Here is a 15,511-nt window from a genome sequence, read left to right on the forward strand (position 1 = left end):
GAAGACATATTGAGTGTTTGGACTGGGGTTAGAAATATGGAAGTAGAACAATGGGCTTTTGTTTTTTGTTTTTTTAATTGTATTTTTGAGGGAAGTGGCTATTTTTGTAATGTGAAAAATAGACAGCTTAATTGGTGAGAGTGATGATATACAGCACAGGCCAAAAGTTTGGACACACCTTCTCATTCAATGCGTTTTCTTTATTTTCATGACTATTTAACATTGTAGATTGTCACTGAAAGCATCAAAACTATGACACCTGTGAAGTGAAAACCATTTCAGGTGACTACCTCTTGAAGCTCATCGAGAGAATGCCAAGAGTGTGCAAAGCAGTAATCAGAGCAAAGTGTGGCTATTTTGACGAAATTAGAATATAAAACATGTTTTCAGTTTTAAGTACATAACACCGCATGTGTTCATTCATAGTTTTGATGCCTTCACCTGTGCACATTACAGTTTGGTCTTTTTTTATTTTTGTGCATCCGCAACAATTTTCGGCAGGATGTACTTGCTCAGTTTTTAAGTACATTACAGTATTCAAAAAGGTGATTTAAAAAATAAAATAAGAAATGCTGAGAATATAAAATGATAATGATAGTAATTTATAAATAATATAATAGTAATATAATAACAATTACAACAACAATAACACTAATAATAATAATAATAATATTAATTAAAGATTAAAGTACCAATGATTGTCAATGATGATGATGAGAATATTGATAATAAAAATTAAAATAAATCATAATAAATAACAATAACCAGCAAAAATAAAATAAATGCTTAGAATATAAAATTATGTGAAAAATAGGCAGCTTGAATGGCGAGAGTGACGATATACAGTACAGGCCAAAAGTTTGGACAAACCTTCTCATTCACAATGCGTTTTCTTTATTTTCATGACTATTTACATTGTAGATTGTCACTGAAGGCATCACAACTATGACACCTGTGAAGTGAAAACCATATCAGGTGACTACCTCTTGAAGCTCATCGAGAGAATACCAAGAGTGTGCAAAGCAGTAATCAGAGCAAAGTGTGGCTATTTTGACGACATTAGAATATAAAACATGTTTTCAGTTTTAAGTACATAACACCACATGTGTTCATTCATAGTTTTGATGCCTTCAGTGACAATCTACAATGTAAATAGTCATGAAAATAAAGAAAACGCATTGAAATGAGAAGATGGCCTTTACTGTATATGGGGTCAATCTTAATCGCACTGGGGGCCAAAAAAGACCGAACTGGGTTAATTGCGCATTTTAAATTTTGTGGGCAGCACGGCGTCACAAATAAGAAGCTCCTGGGTTCGATTCCCGTTTCCCTCCGGGTACTCCGGCTTCCTCCCACCTCCAAAGACATGCACCTGGGGATAGGTTGATTGGCAACACTAAATGGTCCCTAGTGTGTAAATGTTGTCTGTCTATCTGTGTTGGCCCTGTGATGAGGTGGCGACTTGTCCAGGGTGTACCCCGCCTACCGCCCAAGTGGAGCAGGGATAGGCTCCAGCACCTCCCGCAACCCCGAGAGGGACAAGCGGTAGAAAATGGATGTATGGGTGTTTGGGTTAATTTTGCCAATCATTCACGATCCTTATCTAAGACAAGACATATGTTTTATTTTTTTTAATGCATTCTAAATAGTAAATAAATGCAAGCTTACAATAGAGACTGTGGGGGTCGCTCTATCCTGCTAATAAAGTGCTTAAAAAGACATTGTTTTATATACACAGTGTAAGTATGTATGTCACGTAGTAACGGGCACATTTAATATTTACATATTTTTCCCATTTTAAGCATACGGCGGCGCATTAATTTAAAAAAAACGCATCACGACGTTCGTTTTTACCTTCAACAGCATCACTGATTATTACTCACTGCAGACTTCATGCATGAGAGCCAACAAACATAATATAACATCACTTACTGTACACTGTCTGCTCTCATTGAGATGCCGATTGTTAGGATGTTGATGTATCTCCTTTAGATGCAGAAATGTATAATCCTCGCCAAAAAAAAAAAGGGGGGGTGGCAAGAGTCTTTTTGAGTCTTTTTTGCCGATTCCGGGTCTAAATTGGCTGTCGAAGTGTACCAACTTCTCAGTTTACGTCCATGTCATTTCACTATCCGGGTGAGAGGCATGATTTTTTTCATTTAGAATAAACTTTCACGAGCTCAGAGGCGAGAAAGCAGCCCACCAGCTGACGATGTCAATACAGCAGCTTAAGTAAGTTGCCTCTCTCTGATCAATGCGCTACTAAATGTAGGTCCTTAACATTAGCACTTATAATAACAATATTGCTAATACTTTGGTAATATTCATATACATATATACATACATATACTATATACATATATACTATATGCATATGCAGTATATACTATATACATATATACTATATGCATATGCAGTATATACTATATACATATATACTATATGCATATGCAGTATATATATATATATATATATATATATATATATATATATATATATATATATATATATATATATATATATATATATATATATATATATATATGACGTCATGGCTCCTTTTGACTCGATTGTAAGCGGAATCTTTTGTACGCTTATTTACAAGTTAGAAAGCGTTAAAAAAAAAACATTTCTATTCTTGTGTCTCATAAGGATCGTGAATTATAGGCAAAATTTCCAAAATGGTGCAGTCCCCCTTTAAGAGTTCTATTTTCCAACAGTCTGAGAGTCCGTGAATGTGTCGTGACTGCTGATTGAATGAGCGCGGGGGACCGAGGGTGAGAGGGGGGGGGAATAGTATGAGAGAGAGTTGTTTGTTTTAATAAAGTAATTGTTGATAGACCAATTCTTCGTCATTCTTTTAACATCCGAGAAAATATTTTATATTTGATATACACACAAAAAACATCGGATTCCGAGAGCATGTGTCTAATATAACAGGGTGTCTCCAGCATGACTTGTTGGTGTTGTTAAGATACTCACAGTTTACTGTGTTAACATAGGATAGGATAGACTTTTAACATATTTTCTGGACTATATAATCCGCTACTTTTTCCCCAAGCTTTGAACCCTGCGGTTTATACAAAGCTAAGCTATGGATTTTTCTGCGCTAACGGTTACATTATGGAATAGATTTAGCAAAGAAATCAAACAATGCAGTGATATGATCCACTTTAAGAAACTATTTATAAAGTACAAGGAAGAAAAATCCTGATAAACATCTTGAACCTTCTTTAAAAAAAGGAAAAAATCGTATTAATCTCATAAAAAATAAATAACTTTTCGGTTTTGTTTGTTCAGCCGTTTCACTGCTGTGTTACAGACACCGTTTGGAAACAATTAAGGTATGTAAATAAACATTTACAAAATCTTGTTATGTAAATATCTCAATTCACAACGTACCGGTATAAATCTGCAGCTCATATATGAAAAAAATTGTTTTTTTCTTCAAAAATTTAGTGGGTGCGGCCTATATTCCGGTGCGGCTTATAGTCCGGAAAACACTGTATTTATTTATAAATTTATCTATTCATATAAATTATGTGGGTGCAGTGCAGATTCAAAAAGTCCACAAAAAAGTATTAAAAGTAGCGCAAAAGTCACGAACGTCCCACTCCTTGTTGCGCGATTGAAACAAAAAAGGTAAAAATGACATGAAAACAAGGGGTAAACGTTAAAGAAAACAAAGGAGAACATAAAAGAGCACAGAGCTGCTGCGGCACCATATTTTTCATTGCCCTGATGTGAGATCTGAGCCGAGGATGTCGTTGTGGCTTGTGCAGCCCTTTGAGACACTCGTGATTTAGGGTTATATAAATAAACTTTGATTGATTCATTGATTGATTGATTTTTACATACAGTAAAAAATAAAAAATGAGTAAAAAATAAATATTTTACTGTATTAACATGCATCTTTAATGTGTGATTTTGATCGTTCATCAATCAATCAATCAATGTTTACTTATATAGCCCTAAATCACAAGTGTTTCAAAGGGCTGCACAAGCCACAATGAGTTAAAGCGTTTTAGCCATGTTGAGTTAAATTATTGATATTTTTCATGGTAATTTGCCCTCCGAGTAAGAATGCTTAGTGCTATGCATCTGTTTAACACCACTGTGGCTTGTAATGTTAGATGCAATGCACACGTTGTGTAAATATGCCTAACAAGGAGGTTGTCGTCAATGATAGTGTGGGGCTTCTTCTTTGTTGAAATTTGACATGCGGGCCTGATCTAGCCCGCGGGCTAGGAGTTTGACATCTTGGCATACTATTACGATATTTAACCTTAAAGGGGAACTGCACTTTTTTTGGAATGTTGCTTATGAAAAGACATTACGACCGATGGATTTTTAAAAATTGCATTCTAAACATTAAATAAACGTAAATAAAAAGCCGCTTACAACAGAGCCAAAGGGAGCTCCACTATTCCGCCCATAAAATCCAATAAATAACCATTCAAAAACTGCCAACAATACTCCGTTTACATTTCGTGACTTGAATATTAACCAAGTATTAGTGATATTGTTATTATATGTGCTAACGCAAACCAACTATTTATAGCGGCGACGTTGTTTACATCATCAAGTGGTCTGCTGTTTCCTTGCTTCCCTGCAAGTTTATTCTAGATCATAAATGATGCAACTAACCTGCACAGAAGAAGTCTGAGTAGGTATTCCGACAAATTGGTACATTTTGACAGCCACTTAGCCACAACGACACGAAAAGATTGCTGCGCGAGGATTATGAACATCCTAGCAGTTGGCATCCTAATTACAGCAGACAATGTACAGTAAGTGGTGTTTTATTATGTTTGTTGTCTCTCATAAAGTCTGCAGTGAGTAATAATCAGTGATGAAGAAAAACAAAAGCAATTGTCGTTTTTTAAATTAATGTGCCGCCTATGCTTAAAATGATCAAAATATGTAAATATAAAATGTTATTATAAATGTGCTTGTTACTACATTACATATATACTTAAATAATGTACTGTATATAAAACCCTAGTGGAGGTCTATAGATGTTTTTTTAAGGGCTTTATAGGCAGAATTGCGCAGCTGCCGTAGGCTCCATTGTAAGCGAACGTTTGATCACATTTATTTGGAATGCAAAAAAAATAAAAAATAATATCCATTGTCATGTTTTTCATAATGATTGTGAACGATACGCAAAATTAAAATAAAAAAGTGCAGTTCCTCTTTCAGATACAAGTCTTTCATCCTTCTTCCTTAGTGACTGGCGTCACAGGTTTTTATGGGGGGTTTTGTTTTATTCAATCACTGTTCAGTCACAGATTCCTTCTCCAGACCCATTTATTTGTCATTTAGCCGCTCCCCCGGTGAAAAAGCCTATGTGCTCGCCCTCAAGCTGTTGTATAATTTGACAGGGGAGATGAGAAAATGCTCAGCTTTGGTCACACGTCGAACAGTGCCAGTCCGTTCAAGTCTGAGCTGAAATCATATTGATATGAGCTCACTCCTTCTTTTCTTTTTATAACACTTTCTCTTGGTATTGAAATGACTACAAACGGCTGTGTTTTTCCACAACAAAGAAAGGGATTCTAACCACATTATTACAATTCTCTTTGAAGTCGATCTTTACCTCTCCAGGATTTTCATAATGCATTTTGTCCGGTGTAGGGTTCAGCTCATTTCTGCTCATGTCCATGTTGGTACTGGGTCCAGGACTCGGGCCCAGAGATGGTGCAGAACCGACGGATCCATCAGACAGAGCGGGCTCAATGCTGGACAGTGAATCGGTCCGCAGCAAAGATTGTGATGGCGGCATCGCTGAGCCAGGAAGTGGGTTCTAAAGGATAAATAGATTTTGATCATTCAATGACTCCTTTATTGTTGTTAAAATTACTTCCTTTAAAGTAAAACACAAAATCACTTCCCAGGAAGCACAAGACATTGATAAAACGTTGATTATACATACATGTCCTTTAAAACTGAACTTGAAACAACTTTTGCAAAATATTTGCAAATTGAGACGCCGTTGATGTCCAACGTTCAATCCACGTTGTTAGTTGGGAAATCACCACATTTCAATGTCAAATTGAAGGTCACAACCTGACATTGAAGAAACGTGGTCGAAAAGCATGCTTTAACGTTGTATTTGTATTGTAGAATATTGGTTGGGAAATGACCAAAATTCATCGTTAAAATCAAGGTCACAACCTGACATTGAATAAACGTTGTCAAAAAGAATGTTGTTTTAACGTTGTATTTGTATTGTAGAATATTGGTTGGGAAATGACCAAATTTCAATGTTAAAATCAAGGTCAAAACCTGACTTTGAATAATAGTCATCAGAAAGCATGGCGTTTCAACGCTGTATTTGTATTGTAGAATATTGGTTGGGAAATGACCAAAATTCCATGTTAAAATCAATGTCACAACCTGACATTGAATAAACGTTGTCAAAAAGAATGTTGTTTTAACGTTGTATTTGTGTTGTAGAATATTGGTTGGGAAATGACCAAAATTTAATGTTAAAATCAATGTCACAACCTGACATTGAATAAACGTTGTCAAAAAGCATGTTGTTTTAACGTTGTAATTGTATTGTAGAATATTGGTTGGGAAATGACCAAAATTCCATGTTAAAATCAAGGTCAAAACCTGACATTGAATAAACGTCGTCAAAAAGCATGTTGTTTTAACGTTGTATTTGTGTTAAAGAATGTTGGTTGGGAAATTACCACATTTCAATGTTAAACTCAAGGTCACAACCTGACATTGAATAAACGTCATCAAAAAGCATGTTGTTTCAACGTTGTATTTGTGTTAAAGAATATTGGTTGGGAAATGACCAAAATTTATCGTTAAAATCAAGGTCACAACCTGACATTGAATAAACGTTGTCAAAAAGAATGTTGTTTTAACGTTGTATTTGTGTTGTAGAATATTGGTTGGGAATCGACCAAAATGCAATGGTTGAATCAACGTCGGAAACCAACATTAATTAAACGTCGTCAAAAAGCATGTTGTTTAAACATTATTTTTGAGTTGCTCAACGTCAGGACCTAATTCAACAAGTTCTCAACGTTGTTTTAATGTCTTGTGCCTGCTGGGTTTGGACAGCGTGTACAGTTAATAACTGGTTAGCTAAATATATAAATAATATAAATATAATATAAATATAATATAAATATATAATAAAATAATTCAGTAAATGAAAGAAAACTTCCCCCAGAACTGTCAGTGATGAACACTGATCCTCAAACATTTCATTTACTGTTGTAAACTGGTTATAAATAAATATTTTTTAAATTTTTTTGGTACACATTAATCATGACATATTTACTAAAATACAAACTGATATCTTGCACATGCAATCCAACACTAGTAGTAACGAAATTAGTTAGTTTTAAATAAACATGGTTACTTTTCAAATTTCAACCGATACGGTGCTACTTCCCGGTACCAGGGAATCAATAGTGATACTCAAGGGTACCGGTTTTCAGTACTTTTGCGAGTGTTTAAGTGTTATTGAATGGTCATTAATTTCATAATAACTTAAAAAATATGTATTTTTGCTCAGTTGATAGAGCGGCCGTGCCAGCAACTTGAGGGTTCCCGGTTTGATTCCAGCTACGGCCATCCTAGTCCCTGCCATTGTGTCCTTGGGCAAGACATTTCAACTTTGCTCCCAGTGCCCCCCACACTGGTTTAAATGTAGCTTAAATGTAGATAATGGGTTTCACTATGTAAAGCACTTTGAGTTTGTAGAGAAAAAAACACTGTATAAAAATATCACTTACTTCACTTCACATTTAAAGGGGCTATTTGCAATTTTGTATTTTTTTTTTAAGCAAAAAATATAAAAAGAACACAGTTGGCTAGCGTATGTTACCATTAGTGGTTTAACAAAACATATGTGTTAAAACTGTCCATATTTTTCATAATTTCATTAAAAAAATGTATCGGCCCAAATGAAATGATTGGTGTTTACGGTAGTCACTCACCTTGTCCAACAGTCCAAGAGAAGCAACAAACATGCTGTTGTTATGAAAAATTATACATTCAATGATAGCTAATGCTAACTCTCCGAATCAGTATCATTAGCTTACAACACCCAAAGTTAATGCTTGTGTTACGTACGTACGAATAGTTACGTTGTGGTGGATATACACACACAGGACACTTATTAATTATTACGGTTATAATTCACTGCGTTCTAGCCCATGTTTACTTGCATAGGTGCAAAGGTGCTTTTACTTTGAAGTGTTGAGACACACCTCTGTGGTGCTGACGTAATTACCGGTGCGACAGGTTTGTTGTTGTGTGGTTCTCTCTGAAAATAAACGGAGTGTTACTTGGCTCTCCAAAGAGGAATAAATCTCCGTCGTTTCTCTGCCTACACTCCTACAACGTCATAGAAGCCGGAAGAGGGTGGGATGTAACGCTCAAAATACATTGGAAAGTTAGCGCCCCCTGACATCTGTGTGAATGTTGCAAACAGCTCCTTTATAACTGAGCTGATAATGATAACCGTGTTGTCCAGTTGTTTTAATCTCCAGTTCTTACACTTCTGAGTATCATTTGCAAGTATGCATTCATTTCAGCTTGTCCTATGTGTGTTGCCGTAGTCAGGAAGTAGTCTTTGCCATTAAAGTTAAATGTGCCAATCGTGTCATTTGTTGAACCCTACAAAGTGGTTATACTGTAAGTATTGCACTTATGACACATCAGCTGTTGGATTGCAACATACATCTTAGTTGTAGTTGTGATCATCAAATATGGAGTTGTTAAAATCGACATATAACATTTCTGATGCAGAGCAGTAGCATGTATAGTTGTATGGATTGCCGTAGTGCCTGATGACGCATGTGGTTTGGCCTAAACTGACAATACTCGTGTCAGGTTCAGAATGGTGTTGACGTTTGATGAAATATTGGAACATAACGGCTGTATAACCCCTGCTGTATAATAAGCATGATGGATACATTTTCTGATCTATTTGACTTTACCTTGATGGGGCTGTCTTGGTCATGTTGCAGTTGTTGGACTGGTTGATGCAGATGTTGTTGGTAATTTGGTTGCTGTTGCTGATGATGTTGTTGGTGGTGAGTGGAGGGCACATGATGGTGCAAGAGATGCTCTTGGTGCTGTTGGGATAAATAGTGGGGGTCTAGATGTTGTCTGTGATGTTCGTGTGGCTGCGGTTGGTTGAAGTGTTGTTGTGGATGCTGCTGCTGCTGCTGATGACATATGTTTGGTGCTTTGTTCAAAGCTTGATGCATTTCTGTGATGCCTTCTTCCTTCTTACCACGACCTCTACCCCGCCCACGCCCCCTCTTACTTTCTCCAGCTCCTGATCCCATCAGCCCCCTGCAGTATGAGGGCTCCGGAAGAGGGCGTATGCGCGGTCTCCCTCGAGGGCGAGGAGGGCCATCACGTTTTGGTTTTGTTGGTTTCCTTCCTCTTTTCTTTGGGCCATCTTGAGGGAGAAGAGACTGAGAATGTCCAAGGGAAGAGTAGCTAGACGGGTGGCAGAAGTCAATGTCACCTATCAATGGATTGAGCCCACTTACACCTGATGACACACCAGCCTTCCTACAGCTAGAAACCAAGTCAGGGAGCAGGTCAGGAAGGCGTCGACTGTTTAGACGTATATCAGCTGGACCATCATCTTTATCCTCATCATCTTCAAATTCGTACTCTTGCACATAGTTTTTCTTGGTTAGAGGCTGTGGTTCACGCCGCTGTTTGAGCAGGTAAAATGAGCTGGTCTTCAGCAGTTTCTTGGGCCGGGAGGAACAAAAGATAGCTGAGGTCATAGCGGTATTGTTTGTGCCTCCACCAACTCCTACAGATGCTGTCATCTTGTTGACTGAGTCACCTCCTTGAACTGCAGAATTCATCCCCATAGTAGAGGTCTGGGACTGTATGAGACCAAGTTGATCAGTATTCACAGTTGACGGAAGCTGATGGGTTTTCAGAGAGTCAAGATCTAAATGCAGATTTGCACTTCCTGTTCCAGAAAGATTATGACAATATTGTCCATAGCCTTGATCTCCATGATGACCAACCATACCATAGCGTTCTCCAGCACCTCCTGTTTTAAGGACATCCATTCCCTCTTGCCCTCGACCTTGGGTAACACTGTCTTGGGAAGACTGTCCAGCCATAGAAACTCCTCCACAATTTGACTTGTAATTTGTTGAGCAAAACATGTCATCCATTCTTGGAAAGAAAGACCGATCTTCATCATTTAACAGAGAGTCGGAAAAGCAGATTGATGTCAAAGATGTAAACTGCTCCTGTTGTTGACTTTGATTCTGTCCCGGTACACTGTTAGGGCTCAGAGTGTCAAACTGGTGTGACTTGAGTCTCTGTGTGTGTGGCAGATGGTTCTCTGTCTCCCTTGGTTGGGAGTGTTGCTGTTGTTGGGCAGTTTCCATATTTCCTGCCATCCGATGGGACTGGAGGTGAGTTATCTGGGAGTGGGAAAGTTGATGTTGACTGTGTGCTTGCTGTTGATGATGGGCATGTGTCTGGGGTTGGTTGAGGTGGTGCAAGTGCGAGGTGGTAGGTAAGCCTATATCTGGCTCAGAGAGAAAGCCATGAAGCTCTGTGGCTGTTGGTTGGCGATGGTGATAGGATGACAGTCGGAGTTGCTGCCTATGCCTTTCTCCAACAAGAGCGTCTCCTCCTGTAATATTAGCACCACTCCGTATGCTGGTCCGATCTAGAACTCCTCCAGTATCACTGCTCCTTGGTTGTGAAAGAGACTGGTCCAACATATCTAGTGGGGACACCGAGTTCTGCCTGAGTTGGCTTTGATCTCTTGGAGCTGCAAGGCTATACCTTGTATCCAAACTTGGATTCTGTAGCTGGAGTTGCAACTGAGAATCTACCCCTGTGGGCACGGCTCCTCTAGCAGATTCCATTATGCCCTGTTGACTCAAGGGATGCTGTTGCGGGGCTTGCTGGGGGTCCATTTTAGTCCGAGAGGTATGGGTCAAGGCAGACTGCAGCATGTGAGTTTGCTGAGAACAGTTGGATGGCGAATTCATCATTTGGTGTGAAACCTGCTGAGCATCTGGTGTATTACACATGTAGGAACTATCTGGTCTATCTGAAGGCTCCATGTGATGAGGATGCATTTTATGAGGGCGGTTTTGCTGAGTATGATGGGCGGGCTGTGTGTGCTGAGAATGTTGAGACTGCTGACGGGGTGACACATGAGGGGTAGGATGAGATTGTGGGAGCTGTGTATAGGGGTCCCCTCTTCCATAATGCCCCACAGAACCCAAAGAGTCATGTTCTGGTTGATGTGAATGTGTACTATGGGATACAGAAATAGAGTCTGTGACTCTTCCTACACCTTCAGAAATAGACTTTGATATTTTCAACTCTGAGTTGGTGTGCTGATCCTTTGTCTGTGATATTTCTAACTGACTATTCAACCCACTGGTTCCATCACTAATTGATGTTACAGGGCCTGAATCGCTAGCAGTGCTGTTTGTACGGATTACACTGTGAAGGTGAAAACGTTCTTCTGAGATCTTGTTCATGTCATAAGCTCCTCCCTTGGCTTCAGTATCCCCAGTCAATGTGAGCTGTTGCGGTATTTGCTGAGGTGCCGGGTGATTCTGGGCCGAATGAGAAGTTGAACTCTGTGTGTGCAGTAATTGTTGGATGAGAAAATTATCTTCCTCTTCCTCTTCTACGGAGCGCTCAACCCCAAGCATGTTGGTCTGAGTTTCTGGTTTAGGTGGAGTTGAGTGGAAGGACTGCTGGCTCTGTGCTTGCCGCGGTTCAGTGAAACCTTGTGACGATGCCATGAAGGTTGGTGAAAGCATAGGGGTCAGGTATTTACTGGCCCCTGGGCCGCCAGGGGAATGTGCTGGTCGAGCAGAAGCAGGAGAATGCAACCCGGGGTGGGTGACAGCAGAATTATTAGAAGGTGAGGGACTAGATTCATTTAAGTGGTATGAACTACTGCCTCCACTGCCAACACTGGCCACCCCACCTTCTGAACCTGCAGATCCAAGTCCAGTATCAAACGTAGCCACACCTGAAGCCCCGCTTCCTGTTGATGCTGTATTGCTCCCATACCCCAAAGAAGGGCTGTCTGCCCTCCTAAGAGAGGCTGAGCTAAAGTTAGACTCTCCAAAGACTACCTCTGCTGAGAATGAGCGTCCATCTGAGCCTAAGTCATTGTAAGTTTTCCCTCCATTACCCGCTGCTCCAGAGCTAATATCCTGTGTGTTAGGTGAACTAAAGGCTCCATAAGACTGGGTCATGTGACTTGTTGCTGGCTGGTTGGGAGAGTAGGACTGGCCTTGTTGCTCTTGGGTGTTCTGGCTTTGTAGGCCTGTGCTAGATTTGGCTGTGGGTGGAGAACCATATGAGGAGAGGCATGTTTTGGATGTTGACTGTGTGGATGATACCACTGGCAAAAGAGGTGGTGCCGGTGGAGGTGGGGGCTGCTGACGGGAGGGAGCACACAAAGAGTCAGTGCTGATCTTAGGATTTGAAGAGACCGATGAGGAAGTGGAGGAGGCCAAGGGTGGTGGAGTGTGAGAGGCTCGGGAAGAGGATGATGCTGAGTTAGATGAAGAGTAGCCACTAGTGGAGCTCTTGGTTTCCTTAATACCAGATGAGGTGGAGGCCAAGCTGGAGGAAGAAGAAGTGTAGGGTGTTTGAATATTAGGTCCATATATTTGTGACTCTGATTGTGGTGAGGGTTTGTGGTCTGAGGGTGGGCTCTGTTCCCCCAAGGGACAGCAGGACACACCGGCATGCCGGTGTTGATTTGGGATTTGCTGATAGCCGACTGACCCACCGCAATTGATATATTGCTGTATCGGGAGTGCTGTGGAGTGGGTTGGGGATGAACGTTGGTAATGCTTGATAACACTGTCCTGTCGGGGACCTGCCCTATCATGAGGGGGGGTTGTGGGTATTAGGGCTGGCTTGGAAGAGAACATTGAGGCATTATAGAGCTGGGAGGACTGGTTATGGAGTTGGGAGGACAGCAGGTTAAACTGGGGAGGGGGCAGGTGACAGCTGGAGGAGGTGGATGGGACATGGTTTTGAGGGGGTGCTGGGAGCTCCTGGGAGCTCCGGTAGACGGCACTCTGAGAAGACAGCAGGCGATCAAATCCCAAGCTTGACTGGGAGGGTGTTTTAATGTGCAGCAGGGGGTCATGGGGGGACAACAAACCATTGGAAGTTGGGCTAAAGGTGGATGCGTCCTGGAGAGATAATGAAGGAGTGAAGGAGCGTCCAGAGAAGGAGCCAGGGTGCTGGTATGCAGAAAGGGCTGAGGAGGAAGGGAAAGAGCTGGAACTTGGAATAGCCCCTGAAATAAAGAGCTCCGCTGGGGCCGGTGTGTGCATTGCTACAGGACACAGATCAACATCAAATGGATAGTGTTACGTCCATTTCAAACACAAGTTGCAGCAGAACACTATACTAAACCACAGATCAGATTCAACAAAATAAGAATTAAAACAATGTGTTTTAAACATTTTGAAATGATTCCTTATATTCTAGTACAGGGGTGACCAAAGTTTTTTCCAGCAAGGGCCGCATATAGAAAAATTGAAGGATACAGGGACCGCTTTGGTAGATTTTGTACATTAAAGATGCTGAAACCAATACAATGGGTCAATGAATACTGTATATGCTAAACTATCAGAACAAAAAACCCCATCTTAGCTTTGTGTTACAAGCAACAAAGCAAATTAGTATGTTATCTAATCCAACACCCTTGAGATATTTAATGTATTCTTATTATTATTCTTTACAAATGTTATATCATTATTCCGCCAACTAAAACCTTTTTGAAGGCTTAGCACACTTGAAAAGGTACAATATGAAGCAAGAAATGTGTGCACATGTTCATCAAACAGGTGGAACTCAAACAATTTGAACATTGTTCCAATGTTCTTTCATGTCAGCAATTCAACTTCAAATGTGAAATTAATATGTGATGTAAACGCTAAATCTCCCCCATTTTGGGGGAGATTTAGGCTGGATCCATTTTTTCTTGTTTTTTGTGTGTAATTGTCTAATTTGGGCCGTGTTTTTTTTTGTTTGTAGACTGTGTCATGGGCAGATAAAAAAAATAGCTGCGAGCCGCACTTTGGACACCCTTGTTCTAGTGCTTCAATACTACAGTAGAACCTGTTTAAATCGACCCCGTTTATGTCGACCACTCGTCTAAGTCGACCAACTCACCAAGTCCTGATCCACCATATTCTTCAATTGAAGGAAATTGGCACTTTTTTGGGCGGGGGGATTTTGCCCATCATCCCCCATTGTTATGTGCGACACACATCTTTCAGTTTTCTCTGCATTCTAGATAGTAAAAAACTGCTAACAAGGAGGCTAAAATTTTAAGTACTCTGCCTATAAAAACCCTACAAAAAAACTACAACAACCTTTCATATACAGTACATGCCGTAACCATGTAGTATCAGACACACTTGTGATAAAATGTAATACTTAAGAGTATTATGGTCATTTTAAGGATTACCTAAATTACTTCTTACCGAGATTGCAACTCCACTCTACTTCTGTCAACAACATAAACAGCAGCACAGTTTTTAACGTATTCAGTCCTTGGCAATGAGTTGGAGTTGTTATTATTCACTTGGTTTCTTGGTATACCTCTAGAATCTAAATCAGGGGTGTCCAAACTTTTTCCACTGAGGTCCGCACATTGAAAAATGAAAGCATGTGGGGGCCATTTTGATATTTTTCATTTTCAAAACAATACAATATATATTGTAACCATTAGGGCTCCCATAATTTTTGGGTCTCAGTAATTAAAGTATTAAAAACCAGACAAATATATATGTATGTATATATATATATATATACATATATATATATCAGATTAATCCCCGTATATATATATATATATATATATATATATATATATATATATATATATATATATATATATATATATATATATATATATATATATATATATATATATATATATATATATATATATATTTTAGGGCTGCAACAGCTAATCGATTAAATCGATTAAAATCGATTATAAAAATAGTTGGCGATTAATTTAGTCATTGATTCATTGGATCCATGCTATGCGCATGCGCAGAGGCAATTTTTTTTAATTTTTAATAAACCTTTATTTATAAACTGCAACATGTACAAACAGCTGAGAAACAATAATCAAAATAAGAATGGTGCCAGTATGCTGTTTTTTTTCAATAAAATACTGGAAAGGATAGAAATGTAGTTTGTCTCTTCTATCCGATTATTAATCGATTAATCGAAGTAATAATCGAAAGATTAATCGACTATCAAATTAATCGTTAGTTGCAGCCCTAATATATATATATATATATATATATATATATATATATATATATATATATATATATATATATATATATATATATATATATATATATATATATATATATATATATATATATATATATATATATATATACACATATATACACAGGTATATATATATATATATATATATATATATATATATATATATATATAT

At 38.8% G+C, this 15,511-nt stretch overlaps 2 protein-coding genes across 2 annotated transcripts in view; both read right to left on the bottom strand.

Moving 5' to 3' along the window:
* Positions 1-15,511, bottom strand: part of tspan4b (tetraspanin 4b) — a 114,560-nt gene that overhangs the window by 70,296 nt on the left and 28,753 nt on the right. The window lies entirely within an intron of this gene.
* LOC133642183 (proline-rich protein 12-like) overlaps positions 1-15,511 on the bottom strand; it is a 63,125-nt gene that overhangs the window by 28,926 nt on the left and 18,688 nt on the right. The window contains exons 3-4 of the mRNA XM_062036253.1: positions 8,973-13,354; positions 5,600-5,806 (exon numbers count right to left, since the gene is read on the bottom strand). Of these exons, the coding sequence (XP_061892237.1) occupies positions 5,600-5,806; positions 8,973-13,354 (4,589 nt within the window). The remainder of the gene's footprint in view (positions 1-5,599; positions 5,807-8,972; positions 13,355-15,511) is intronic.

The sequence above is a fragment of the Entelurus aequoreus genome, linkage group LG25 (genome assembly GCF_033978785.1).
Source record: "Entelurus aequoreus isolate RoL-2023_Sb linkage group LG25, RoL_Eaeq_v1.1, whole genome shotgun sequence".
NCBI classification, from domain to species: domain Eukaryota; kingdom Metazoa; phylum Chordata; class Actinopteri; order Syngnathiformes; family Syngnathidae; genus Entelurus; species Entelurus aequoreus.